This window comes from Balaenoptera borealis, assembly GCF_965194805.1.
Source record: "Balaenoptera borealis genome assembly, chromosome: 12".
In the NCBI taxonomy this organism is placed as follows: Eukaryota; Metazoa; Chordata; class Mammalia; order Artiodactyla; family Balaenopteridae; genus Balaenoptera; species Balaenoptera borealis.
This window is the reverse complement of record NC_138869.1, coordinates 53,655,264-53,668,766: the sequence shown is the minus strand read 5'-3', so window position 1 is coordinate 53,668,766 and position 13,503 is coordinate 53,655,264. Positions and strand designations below refer to the sequence as shown.

Sequence of the window (13,503 nt, the reverse complement as noted above, 5' to 3'; positions counted from 1 at the left end):
ATTTGACCTAAGCAGTAACAGAATCCAAATTTAAAATTCTGAAAGTGTAAGGATGCTTTTGGGTATTGGGCATCATAAAGTATATTATGGCTAATCAACCACTTGTTCCTTGGTGCAGATTAATTTAACAGTGTGTAATGTGGAAATAGCACGGATAGGAGGAGAGTTGGAATGGAGAAAGTGAAGTTAGAATTAGGAAATAGAGTATCCTAGGTGAAAGTGTAAGGGCCTGCTTGGAAGAGGGGGAGTCTGTAGGAATGGATATTAAAGGTTGCATTTAAGGGATATTGTAAAGAAGGTTTAGTTAGGAAGTAGGAGTCCCTGAGACTGAGTTTTCAACAAGGGTTCCATTTCTGGAGATTGAAAAATAGGGAAGCAAAGCGTATTCACTGAGGGAAGATGAGGTTGCTTTTATTCACTCTTACTGTATGACAAGAGATCCACTAGAGAGTTAGAAATGTAGGCTTTGATTTTGGTCAGAGCTTGAAATGCTAGATTTGAATCATTCTCGTTGGCTGATAATTGAAAATATGGAGTAAACAGATGAGAGGAAAGGCTGTGTATAGCAAAAGGAGAAGATTAACTACATTTGGGGTAAAGTCATGGTCAAAGAAAAAAGGGAACCAGAATGGTACAGTTTCACAGAAAAGAGAGAATCTATGCTAAATTGAAAAATCACAGGTTAATTCGTCCAAAGTAAACTTATTATTTGCCTAAGGATATGTTCTTACACTTGGGGTATAAAGATATAAGTTGTGGCAACATAGTTAAGAGCGTTAACTGGAGTCAGATTCTAAGGATGTGGATCTCAGTTCGAATACTTGCTGGCCAGGAGATATTAGGCAAATTACTTAATCCTTCTGTACCTCAAGGGGTTACTTTGTGGATTAAAGGAAAATAAGCACCTAGCTTTGCTAAGTGTTCAAATGATGGTAGTAATATTAATGTGAGGTCTCATCTTTTCTGTCATCTTGAAAGTTTGGGTTTTGATTCTATGAAGATCATTCTCAAAACATTGTTTAATTTTATAAATATTAAGAACAAGGGTAAGGTCCCCCCCTAACAGAATTAGTACAGTTTGAATTGGGTCCTGATATATTGCCAGAGCTTAATCATTATTTCCCAAATGTGTTCCTTGGAGCATGATCCTTGAAGAATTACTTAGGGCTTATTTAGTAATGTGGTTAGGTAAGTCTGTGAAATGCTTTTTTATTTTACCTTTTTCTTGGCAATTCATAATGTGTATTATTAAAGATTTTAAAAAATTTAACCTGGCATTTTCCAGACTTACTAGATCATAAGATTCCCTTTCTCCCATTTTATATACTGAGTTTTATGTGTTGGAGTTTTGCATATTTTACTATTTATTTAATTTAGCATTATATTTTTTATTCACTGTCTCATTTATTTAAAAAATTTTTAATTGAGATATAATTCACATACCATAAAATTCACCATTTTAAAGTATACAGTTTTTAATGGTGTTTAGTGTATTCAGAAGGATGTACAACCACTGCCACTTTCTAATTACAAATTACAGACATCTCATCAGCACAGAAAGAAACCACATACCAATTAGCAGTCACTCTCCATCTCCCCCTTACTCCAGCCCCTGGCAATCAGTAATCTACATTCTGTCTTTGGATTTTCCTATTCTGGACATTTCATATAAGTGGAATTATACAATATGTGGACTTTTGTGTCTGGCTTCTTTCACTTAGCATAATGTTTTTAGGGTTCATCCATGTTGTAACCTATATCAGTACCTCATTCCTTTTTTTTTTTTTTAATTTATTTTTTTAATCAGTCATCAATTTTATACACATCACTGTATACATGTCAATCCCAATCCCCCAATTCAGCACACCACCATCCCCACCCCAACGCAGTTTTCCCCCCTTGGTGTCCATACATTTGTTCTCTACATCTGTGTCTCAACTTCTGCCCTGCAAACCGGTTCATCTGTACCATTTTTCTAGGTTCCACATACATGCGTTAATATACGATATTTGTTTTTCTCTTTCTGACTTACTTCACTTTGTATGACAGTCTCTAGATCCATCCACGTCTCAACAAATGACTCAGTTTCGTTCCTTTTTATGGCTGAGTAATATTCCATTGTATATATGTACCACAACTTCTTTATCCATTCGTCTGTCGATGGGCATTTAGGTTGCTTCCATGACCTGGCTATTGTAAATAGTGCTGCAATGAACATTGGGGTGCATGTGTCTTTTTGAATTATGGTTTTCTCTGGGTATATGCCCAGTAGTGGGATTGCTGGGTCATATGGTAATTCTATTTTTAGTTTTTTAAGGAACCTCCATATTGTTCTCCATAGTGACTGTATCAATTTACATTCCCACCAACAGTGCAAGAGGGTTCCCTTTTCTCCACACCCTCTCCAGCATTTGTTGTTTGTAGATTTTCTGATGATGGCCATTCTAACTGGTGTGAGGTGATACCTCATTGTAGTTTTGATTTGCATTTCTCTAATAATTAGTGATGTTGAGCATCTTTTCATGTGCTTCTTGGCCACCTGTATATCTTCTTTGGAGAAATGTCTATTTAGGTCTTCTGCCCATTTTTGGATTGGGTTGTTTGTTTCTTTAATATTGAGCTGCATGAGCTGTTTATATATTTTGGAGATTAATCCTTTGTCCGTTGATTCGTTTGCAAACATTTTCTCCCATTCTGAGGGTTGTCTTTTCGTCTTATTTATGGTTTCCTTTGCTGTGCAAAAGCTTTGAAGTTTCATTAGGTCCCATTTGTTTATTTTTGTTTTTATTTCCATTACTCTAGGAAGTGGATCAAAAAAGATCTTGCTGTGATTTATGTCAAAGAGTGTTCTTCCTATGTTTTCCTCTAAGAGTTTTATAGTGCCTGGTCTTACATTTAGGTCTCTAATCCATTTTGAGTTTATTTTTGTGTATGGTGTTAGGGAGTATTCTAATTTCATTCTTTTACATGTAGCTGTCCAGTTTTCCCAGCACCACTTATTGAAGAGGCTGTCTTTTCTCCATCGTATATCTTTGCCTCCTTTGTCATAGATTAGTTGACCATAGGTGCGTGGGTTTATCTCTGGGCTTTCTATCTTGTTCCATTGATCTATGTTTCTGTTTTTGTGCCAGTACCATATTGTCTTGATTACTGTAGCTTTTATATAGTCTGAAGTCAGGGAGTCTGATTCCTCCAGCTCCGTTTTTTTCCCTCAAGACTGCTTTGGCTATTCGGGGTCTTTTGCATCTCCATACAAATTTTAAGATGATATGTTCTAGTTCCGTGAAAAATGCCATGGGTAATTTGATAGGGATTGCATTGAATCTGTAGATTGCTTTGGGTAGTATGGTCATTTTCACAATATTGATTCTTCCAATCCAAGAACATGGTATATCTCTCCATCTGTTGGTATCATCTTTAATTTCTTTCATCAGTGTCTTATAGTTTTCTGCATACAGGTCTTTTGTCTCCCTAGGTAGCTTTATTCCTAGGTATTTTATTCTTTTTGTTGCAATGGTAAATGGGAGTGTTTCCATAATTTCTCTTTCAGATTTTCCATCATTAGTATATAGGAATGCAAGAGATTTCTGTGCATTAAATTTGTATCCTGCAACTTTACCAAATTCATTGATTAGCTCTAGTAGTTTTCTGGTGGCATTTTTAGGATTCTTTATGTATAGTATCATGTCATCTGCAAACAGTGACAGTTTTACTTCTTCTTTTCCAATTTGTATTCCTTTTATTTCTTTATCTTCTCTGATTGCCATGGCTAGGACTTCCAAAACTATGTTGAATAATAGTGGTGAGAGTGGACATCCTTGTCTCGTTCCTGATCTTAGAGGAAATGCTTTCAGTTTTTCACCGTTGAGAATGATGTTTGCTGTGGGTTTGTTGTATATGGCCTTTATTATGTTGAAGTAGGTTCCCTCTATGCCCACTTTCTGGAGAGTTTTTATCATAAATGGGTGCTGAATTTTGTCAAAAGCTTTTTCTGCATCTATTGAGATGATCATATGGTGTTTATTCTTCAATTTGTTAATATGGTGTATCACATTGATTGATTTGCGTATATTGAAGAATCCTTGCATCCCTGGGATAAATCCCACTTGATCGTGATGTATGATCCTCTTACTGCACTGTTGGATTCTGTTTGCTAGTATTTTGTTGAGGATTTTTGCATCTATATTCATCAGTGATATTGGTCTGTAATTTTCTTTTTTTGTAGTATCTTTGTCTGGTTTTGTTACCAGGGTGATGGTGGCCTCATAGAATGAGTTTGGGAGTGTTCCTTCCTCTGCAGTTTTTTGGAAGAGTTTGAGAAGGATGGGTGTTAGCTCTTCTCTAAATGTTTGATAGAATTCACCTGTGAAGCCATCTGATCCTGGACTTTTGTTTGTTGGAAGATTTTTAATCACAGTTTCAATTTCATTACTTGTGATTGGTCTGTTCATATTTTCTGTTTCTTCCTGGTTCAGTCTTGGAAGGTTATACCTTTCTAAGAATTTGTCCATTTCTTCCAGGTTGTCCATTTTATTGGCATAGAGTTGCTTGTAGTAGTCTCTTAGGATGCTTTGTATTTCTGCGGTGTCTGTTGTAACTTCTCCCTTTTCATTTCTAATTTTATTGATTTGAGTCCTCTCCCTCTTTTTCTTGGTGAGTCTGGCTAATGGCTTATCAATTTTGTTTATCTTCTCAAAGAACCAGCTTTTAGTTTTATTGATCTTTGCTCTTGTTTTCTTTGTTTCTATTTCATTTATTTCTGCTCTGATCTTTATGATTTCTTTCCTTCTGCTAACTTTGGGTTTTGTTTGTTCTTCTTTCTCTAGTTCCTTTAGGTGTAAGGTTAGATTGTTTACTTGAGATTTTTCTTGTTTCTTTAGATAGGCTTGTATAGCTATAAACTTCCCTCTTAGAACTGCTTTTGCTGCATCCCATAGGTTTTGGATTGTCGTGTTTTCATTGTCATTTGTCTCTAGGTATTTTTTGATTTCCTCTTTGATTTCTTCAGTGATCTCTTGGTTATTTAGTAACGTATTGTTTAGCCTCCATGTGTTTGTGTTTTTTTTGTTTTTTTCCCTGTAATTGATTTTTAATCTCATAGCGTTGTGGTCACAAAAGATGCTTGATATGATTTCTATTTTCTTAAATTTACTGAGGCTTGATTTGTGACCCAAGATGTGATCTATCCTGGAGAATGTTCCGTGCGCACTTGAGAAGAACGTGTAATCTGCTGTTTTTGGATGGAATGTCCTATAAATATCAATTAAATCTATCTGGTCTATTGTGTCATTTAAAGCTTCTGTTTCCTTATTTATTTTCATTTTGGATGATCTGTCCATTGGTGTAAGTGAGCTGTTAAAGTCCCCCACTATTATTGTGTTACTGTCGATTTCCTCTTTCATAGCTGTTAGCAGTTGCCTTATGTATTGAGGTGCTCCTATGTTGGGTGCATATATATTTATAATTGTTATATCTTCTTCTTGGATTGATCTCTTGATCATTATGTAGTGTCCTTCCTTGTCTCTTGTAACATTCTTTATTTTAAAGTCTATTTTATCTGATATGAGTGTAGCTACTCCAGCTTTCTTTTGATTTCCATTTGCATGGAATATCTTTTTCCATCCCCTCACTTTCAGTCTGTATGTGTCCGTAGGTCTCTTGTAGACAGCATATATATGGGTCTTGTTTTTGTATCCATTCAGCAAGCCTGTGTCTTTTGGTTGGAGCATTTAATCCATTCACGTTTAAGGTAATTATCGATATGTATGTTCCTATGACCATTTTCTTAATTATTTTGAGTTTGTTTTTGTAGGTCCTTTTCTTCTCTTGTGTTTCCCACTTAGAGAAGTTCCTTTAGCATTTGTTGTAGAGCTGGTTTGGTGGTGCTGAATTCTCTTAGCTTTTCCTTGTCTGTAAAGCTTTTGATTTCTCCATCAAATCTAAATGAGATCCTTGCCAGGTAGAGTAATCTTGGTTGTAGGTTCTTCCCTTTCATCACTTTAAGTATATCATGCCACTCCCTTCTGGCTTGTAGAGTTTCTGCTGAGAAATCAGCTGTTAACCTAATGGGAGTTCCCGTGTATGTTATTTGTCATTTTTCCCTTGCTGCTTTCAATAATTTTTCTTTGTCTTTAATTTTTGCCAGTTTGATTACTATGTGTCTCAGTGTGTTTCTCCTTGGGTTTATCCTGTATGGGACTCTCTGCGCTTCCTGGACTTGGGTGGCTGTTTCCTTTCCCATGTTGGGGAAGTTTTCGACTATAATCTCTTCAAATATTTTCTTGGGTCATTTTTCTCTCTCTTCTCCTTCTGGGACCCCTAAAATGCGAATGTTGTTGCGTTTAATGTTGTCCCAGAGGTCTCTTAGGCTGTCTTCATTTCTTTTCATTCTTTTTTCTTTAGTCTGTTCTGCAGCAGTGAATTCCACCATTCTGTCTTCCAGGTCACTTATCCATTCTTCTGCCTCAGTTATTCTGCTATTGATTCCTTCTAATGTAGTTTTCATTTCAGTTATTGTATTGTTCATCTCTGTTTGTTTGTTCTTTAACTCTTCTAGGTCTTTGTTAAACATTTCTTGCATCTTCTCGATCTTTGCCTCCATTCTTATTCCGAGGTCCTGGATCATCTTCACTATCATTATTCTGAATTCTTTTTCTGGAAGGTTGCCTATCTCCACTTCATTTAGTTGTTTTTCTGGGATTTTATCTTGTTCCTTCATCTGGTATATAGCCCTCTGACTTTTCATCTTGTCTGTCTTTCTGTGAATGTGGTTTTTGTTCCACAGGCTACAGGATTGTAGTTTTTCTTGCTTCTGCTGTCTGCCCTCTGGTGGTTGAGGCTATCTAAGAGGCTTGATAGGAGGCTCTGGTGGTGGGTAGAGCTGACTTTTGCTGTGGTGGTCAGAGCTCAGTCTTCATTCCTTTTTATGGCTGAATAATATTCCATTCTATGGATGATACCACATTTTGTTTATCCATTCATCAGTTGATGAACATTTGTGTTTTTTCCATTTGGGGGGCTATTATGAATAATACTGCTATGAATACTTAATGTACAAGTTTTTGTGTGAACACGTGTTCGTTTCCCTTAGGTACATATCTAGAGGTGGATGCCGGGTCTTATGGTGTATGTTTAATGTTTTGAGGAACTGCTAAACCATTTTCAGTAGCAGCTACACCGTTTAACATATCCACCAGCAATGTGTCTGACTTCTCCACATCCTTGCCAACACTAGTTATTTTCCATTTAAAAATTTTTTTGTTATAGCCATCCTCGTGGGTGTGAAATGGTATCTCAGTGTGATTTTGATTTGCATTTCCCTAATGACCAATGATGTTGAGCATCTTTTTGTGTGCTAATTGGCTACTTGTATATCTTCTTTAGAGAAATGTCTATTCAAATCCTTTGCCCATTCTAAAATGGAGTTACAGTTGACCCTTGGACAATGAGGAGGTTAGGGGTGCCGACCCTACCTGCAGTCAAAAATCCCCCTGTAACTTATAGTTGGCCCTTCATATCTGGGGTCCCTCCGATCTGTGGAGAATGTAGTTCTGTAGTATTTACTATTGAAAAAAATCCGTGTATAAGTGGACCCATACAATTCAAACCCATGTTGTTCAAGGGTCAGCCTTATTTGTCTTTTTATTGCATCTCATGTATATTTCTTTTTTTACATCCCCAAACAACATAATACAAAATTCTGATGGTAGAGGAAAAGTCCCTAATGTAGAAGCACTCAAACCATAGTACATGTTTAGTCCTCATGTTTTCCATTGTATGGTTCCTAGTTATTAGTTGAGTGATAAAGTGAACATTCAACAAATTTAGAAGGTTTATGATTTAACACAATCTAAAGCGTTTATTCCAGGGGTGATCAAGGCCCATGATTTTTGCTGTCATTTTGTTTTTCCACTTGCCCCAAGCATTTAGTGAGAAATAGATTTAATTCTATCCAAATATATCTTTATTTTTTGTGTTTTCATTTTCACTGCTCTAGGAAGAATAAATTCCTATACCTATCCAATTACATATTATTTCCTTTAATCAGCTTTTATGTGCCTAATATTTGAAAGCATAATGATCAGAATAATGTTTAGAAACCTGGTCCAGTGCTTACTGGATTTCACAGGTAACTTCTGAACCTGAATTTCCAGTTCCTGAATTTTTCTATTAACTTTATTTAAAAGTTTGGGTGTCAGCCTAAAGACCATACAAATACTTAAATGATTTAGGCTCCCGAATACTTCTGATTTCATTCATGTCTTATGCTAACTTCTAAGCTAACTAACCTTTTTTTTTTGAGGTAAAATAAACGTAACATAAAATTTATCATTTCCATCATCTTTAAGTATACAGTTCAGTGGCATTAAGTACATTTAGATTGCTGTGCAGTCATCACAACTATCCATCTTCAGAACTTTTTCATCATCCTTACTGAAACTCTGTACCCATTAAACAATAACTCCCCATTCCCTTGTCCCCCCCAGCCCCTGGAAACCACTGTTCTACTTTCTATATCCATGGTATTTGACTATTTTAGATCCTTGAGATAAGCAGAATCATTTAATATTTGTCCTTTTGTGTCTGGCTTATTTCACTTCATAATGTCTTCAACAACATTGGAAAACAACTATACTCCAATAAAACATTTTTTTTAAGACTCAACTTCCTCATATATTTTATTTATTTATTTGTTTGTTTGTTTATTTATGGCTGTGTTGGGCCTTCGTTGCTGTGCGCGGGCTTTCTCTAGTTGTGGCAAGCTGGGGCTACTCTTCGTTGTGGTGCACGGGCTTCTCATTGCGGTGGGCTTCTCTTGTGGCGGAGCACGGGCTCTAGGCATGCGGGCTTCAGTAGTTGTGGCATGCAGGCTCAGTAGTTGTGGCTCGCAAGCTCTAGAGCCCAGGCTTAGTAGTTGTGGCACACAGGCTTAGTTGCTCCGTGGCATGTGGGATCTTCGTGGACCAGGGCTCGAACCTGTGTCCCCTGTATTGGCAGGCAGATTCTTAACCACTGCGTCACCAGGGAAGTCCTCCAATAAAATTTAATTTTTAAAAAATGTGTTCAGAATTCATCCATGTTGTAGCATGTGTCAAAATGTATTATTAAATTATTATTATTATGTAGCCTTTTAAAGGCTACATAATATTTCATTGTATGTACATAACACATTTTGTCCATTAATCTGCTGATGGACGTTTGGGTTGTTTCCACCTTTTGGCTATTATGGGTAATGCTGCTATGACCATTGGTGTACAAATATCTGTTTGGGTCTCTACTTTCAATTCTTTGTTGTATGTACCCAGAAGTGGAATTATTGGATCAAGTGGTGAGTCTATGTTTATTTTTTTTTAACCAACTTTGTTTTGAACTCCGTTAAATCCTTGTGGTCCTTTAGTTTTTTATCTTTTTTATTTTATATCTGTGAGGGTGGGTTAAAACAAATTTGCAGTAGCTCTTTTACGCAATAGTATTCTGAGGGGAAAGTGCTAGTGTTGGTACTTAGAAGTATGCTTTGTGTACCTATAATTTGACTATTTCAAAATATGTCAGTATAAGAATAGAGTACACGTCTTGTCTTACCAGATTGGAATCACCGTTAGCTCCTTGCTACTCCTCCTGTCAGGCACGTGGAAGCAATGTACAGAAAAAAAACAGATAAAGTAATTTTAAATCTTCTTTACCTTTTTAAAGCTTGCCTTATTTAATACCAGCTCCAAGGGAGGTAATATCTGAGTTTTGCATAAAGTTGGCTAAGTAACAAAGAGAAGGATGTTTTTCTGGCTCTGAAGCCCATGTTCTTTCTGTTATACAGCAGTTAGGTCCCTTCCTTTTTTTTTTTTTAATTTTTAAATTTAATTTTTTATTTTGCAGTATAGTTGATTTACAGTGTTGTGTTAGTTTCAGGTGTACAGCTAAGTGATTCAGTTATACATATATTATACATATATCCATTCTTTTTCAGATTCTTTTCCCATATAGGTTATTACAGAATATTGAGTAGAGTTCCTTGTGCTATACAGTAGGTCCTTTTGTTGTGCAAGAAGTTGTATTAGAGAATAGATTTCAATTACCTATAATTTAGGTTTGGTGAGAGAAGTCCCATTTTAGAATAGATTGTGCAGAATTGGCCACAGATCTCAGGAGGATGAAATTGGCATTCTCAATAAATTTCTAAGGGAAGCTACAAGTGCAAAGCTAATATAAGTGTAAATGAAAATTCCTACACATTGCTGTGGCTTTCTTAAATTAAAAAAAGAGAGGTTTGAAAATTTTTCCCGGAAAAATGATACTTTGTAATTTTAAAACGTATTTGTTATCTGCTGAAGCATAACTTAGCCTTGAAGTCTTTTTCTATAAAATACAAACTCTGGTAAGAAAATGGTGACCATTCATAGAGGGGTAAAGAAGGTGGGGAATGGAGGTTTTTTAATGATAGAGGCCAATGTAAAATTCATGTGAGAACACTGATTGCTCTGGTGATGACAGTGTGAGAGCTTGTGGTTGGCAGATTGCAGTTCGCTTTGCAGGGTTTTTGCTACTTAAAGGTCAGTTAAACAGACTAGGAAATTGCCAAAATTGGGATAGTTGAATAAGTAGTAACCATTAAACTGTCTCCTCTTCTTAGAAGCCTGATGTGACCTTGCCAGGCAAAACTAATTGCTCCTCCCTGCATGCTTCCTTCCCTTTAAGCTTGTTTCATGTGGTGCATCAAGCTGTTTCGTTGGCTCATTTCCTTGATACTTTGGCCCATGACCTGAAAATCTCTTGTTTATTTAGCAGGCACTGAGACATGAAAGTTGTGGGGTGATAGAAGTATGTAATTTTAATACCGTATAATACCATGTAGTACGTTTAATACAGTGTAATAAGCCACAGTAGGTACATGTCCATAGGGTATTACTCTGTGAAAGAGGGACTGGGGGAACCCTTCATAGAAGGTAGCACGGTAGCTGAAGAAGAGAGAAGGGAGAATACCTCGTGCCAGCAGTCTGTGAAGGGAGGCTTAACCTCCCAGCACAGTAGAGAGAGTCCAGGAGCGGAGGGAGGCGGATGCAACTGGCACAGGTGGGGCACGTAATGGGAAATAAGGTGGAGAGATGACTGGGAGAAACCTTAATCTCTGCTTTTGCTTTTCGTCTCCTGTCTTCTCTTTGTGCTAGTCTATGGAATTTTTGCTTTAACCATGAGTAATGGGGAGCCACTGGAGTATTTTACACAGCAGAATGATTGACATGATCAGAAACAAAGGCAGACTGGCAATCATGTAACCACATAGAGGATGAATTGAAGGGCAGAATCTGGAATTAGGTAGATGGATTTGGAGACTGTTGCAGTATCCAAGCAAGAGATAAAGAGTTCCTACTGTATGATTTCATTTATATGCTCTGTCCAGAAGAGGCAGATTCATAGAGACAGAAAGTAGATTAGTGGTTGCTAGGGTCTGGGGTTGGGTAATGGGGAGTGACGACTAATGGGTACAGGTTTTCCTTTTGGGGTGATGAAAGTATCCTGGAATTAGATAGTAGTGATAATTGTGCAACTTTGTGAATGTACTTGAAAACCCATTGAATTGTATGTTTTTAAGTGGTGGATTTGATGGTGTGTGAATTATATCTCAATGGAAAGAGAGAGAGAGAGGAAGAGTTCCTGAAGCAAGCAGGAACAGTGAGCATAAAGAAACCTGAGATGCGTTGGAGAGAAACTCAGTGGTCGAGAATTGACAGGACTTGGAGAGCGAATACTGGCAAGGTCCAAAGTGAAGCAGAGGCTGGCCCTGCAGTTTCTAATCTGTATGATTGAATTGCTGGGGAAGAAAATTCTGGAAAAACCAAGTATGGAGAAACATATAATGAATTGTGTGAAATGTTTTGAATGTGTAATCAAGGCAAGCAGTTGACGGTAAAGGCCCAGATTTCAGGAGAGACTCTGGGACTAGAAAAAGAAGTGAGTACGGGCGAGATGTTGATGGAAGAAGTCAGGCTGCTGGTGGACCACATCTTGTCCCCCACCCTCTTTGGGAAGTAATGTCCCATTGGCTCCTTGTCCTCCAAGCTGACTTACAGGTGTGGTGCTGGTAGTGGTGGTTTTTAAATAAAGCTGAATCTTTATATTACTTTTCAGGCAGAGGCAAGACTGGCAGCAAAACGGGCTGCCCGAGCAGAAGCAAGAGATATCCGCATGAGAGAACTGGAACGGCAACAAAAAGAGGTAATTTGGGTGGATAACCCTGACTTAGTGTCGGTCTCAAAAATATCAATACTTGGCTAGTTTCCGTCTGAAGTAAATCTGGTTCCTTCTGAAACACTGGGACTAGAATAACCTGATGTATATATTTTAACAAGACATTTATGTCAGCAAGTTAAATGCAATATTTGTTTTAAATCATAACAGCAAACACATACATAGCTCTTACTCGTTATAAGTTATTATTGTGTAATAAGTGCTTGTAATAGCTAAAGTAGGCTTAGCGATGACAAAGTTATTTACTATGGTCCTAAATGTCCTAGAATTTTGATTAATTATGTTACGATATCTACATAGTAAAACTCTGTGAAATCATACAACCTTACAGTTTGTAAGCATATTTAATAATAGAGGAAAATATTCATCTAAGAAAATGAAAAAAAAAGCACAACTGTAGACGGGTGGGACTCCAGTTTTGTGTTACAAAAACTAGTATCTGTATATAGGTCAAAAACTACTGGAAAGAAGTGATTACTACCAATACTTTGGTTTATCTATGGTGGAATTATGATTGGTTTTATGTTCTTATGCTTTTCTATAGTTAATACATTTCAATATGTTTTAATTATCGGAAAGAAAAGCAAAAAAAAATTTTTTTCTAAGTAGGCATATAGAAATTGGGTTGCTTTAAAATGAAACAAATACTCTTTTTTACTCTTTCCTTCTGACATTGACCTAGCTCCAAAAATTCCCATAAAAAATATTTCTGATGTTGTATTAGTACGAAGGGGGGCAGAAAACCTGCAGGGCAGTATTAAACACTTTATTTTGAAGTTGGTGGTGGATCTTCTGTTAATGTGTTAAAGAGATGTGTATAGAGTACATATTGTCACAGCTCAAAAACAAAACCAAAAGCAGTTAATATATTGCTAATCTTTTTAACCTCATAGCTTCAAATATGAATGCAATTCTTGGCTTGAAATGAAAATGTGACAATGTATTATCTTTTATACTCCTAAAATTATAAGGATACAGTTATTAAGTATAAGTTTTATTTATAGTTCTCTAAACTACAGAGGACCATATATCTCTATTATTGAGCATATTTTTCTTAGTATGTTCTGTATTTTGAATGTGTAACAACTTTAAATTAACAATCATTGCTGTTCAGGGCAAATGTATGTGATTAATTTAAGACTTTTCATAGAATGCAGTATGTTGGATGCTTTAGTTTATGAAACTTTTGCATTTGTAGCACTCTTATCATTCCTTTGATCGGAAATGGGGACAGATTCAGAAGTGGCTGGTAGGCCAGGA

The 13,503-nt window shown here is 36.6% G+C and overlaps 1 protein-coding gene across 29 annotated transcripts in view; it reads left to right on the top strand.

Annotated features, from left to right (window-relative positions):
- The window catches only part of LRRFIP2 (LRR binding FLII interacting protein 2), a 101,767-nt gene that overhangs the window by 11,590 nt on the left and 76,674 nt on the right, over nucleotides 1–13,503 (top strand). For 18 of the 29 annotated variants that reach the window (XM_082348520.1, XM_082348518.1, XM_082348514.1 and 15 more), the window contains exons 2-3: nucleotides 12,124–12,210; nucleotides 13,442–13,492. In XM_082348520.1, the coding sequence (XP_082204646.1) occupies nucleotides 12,124–12,210; nucleotides 13,442–13,492 (138 nt within the window). The remainder of the gene's footprint in view (nucleotides 1–12,123; nucleotides 12,211–13,441; nucleotides 13,493–13,503) is intronic. The other 11 variants (XM_082348526.1, XM_082348523.1, XM_082348521.1 and 8 more) reach the window with 1 other exon arrangement.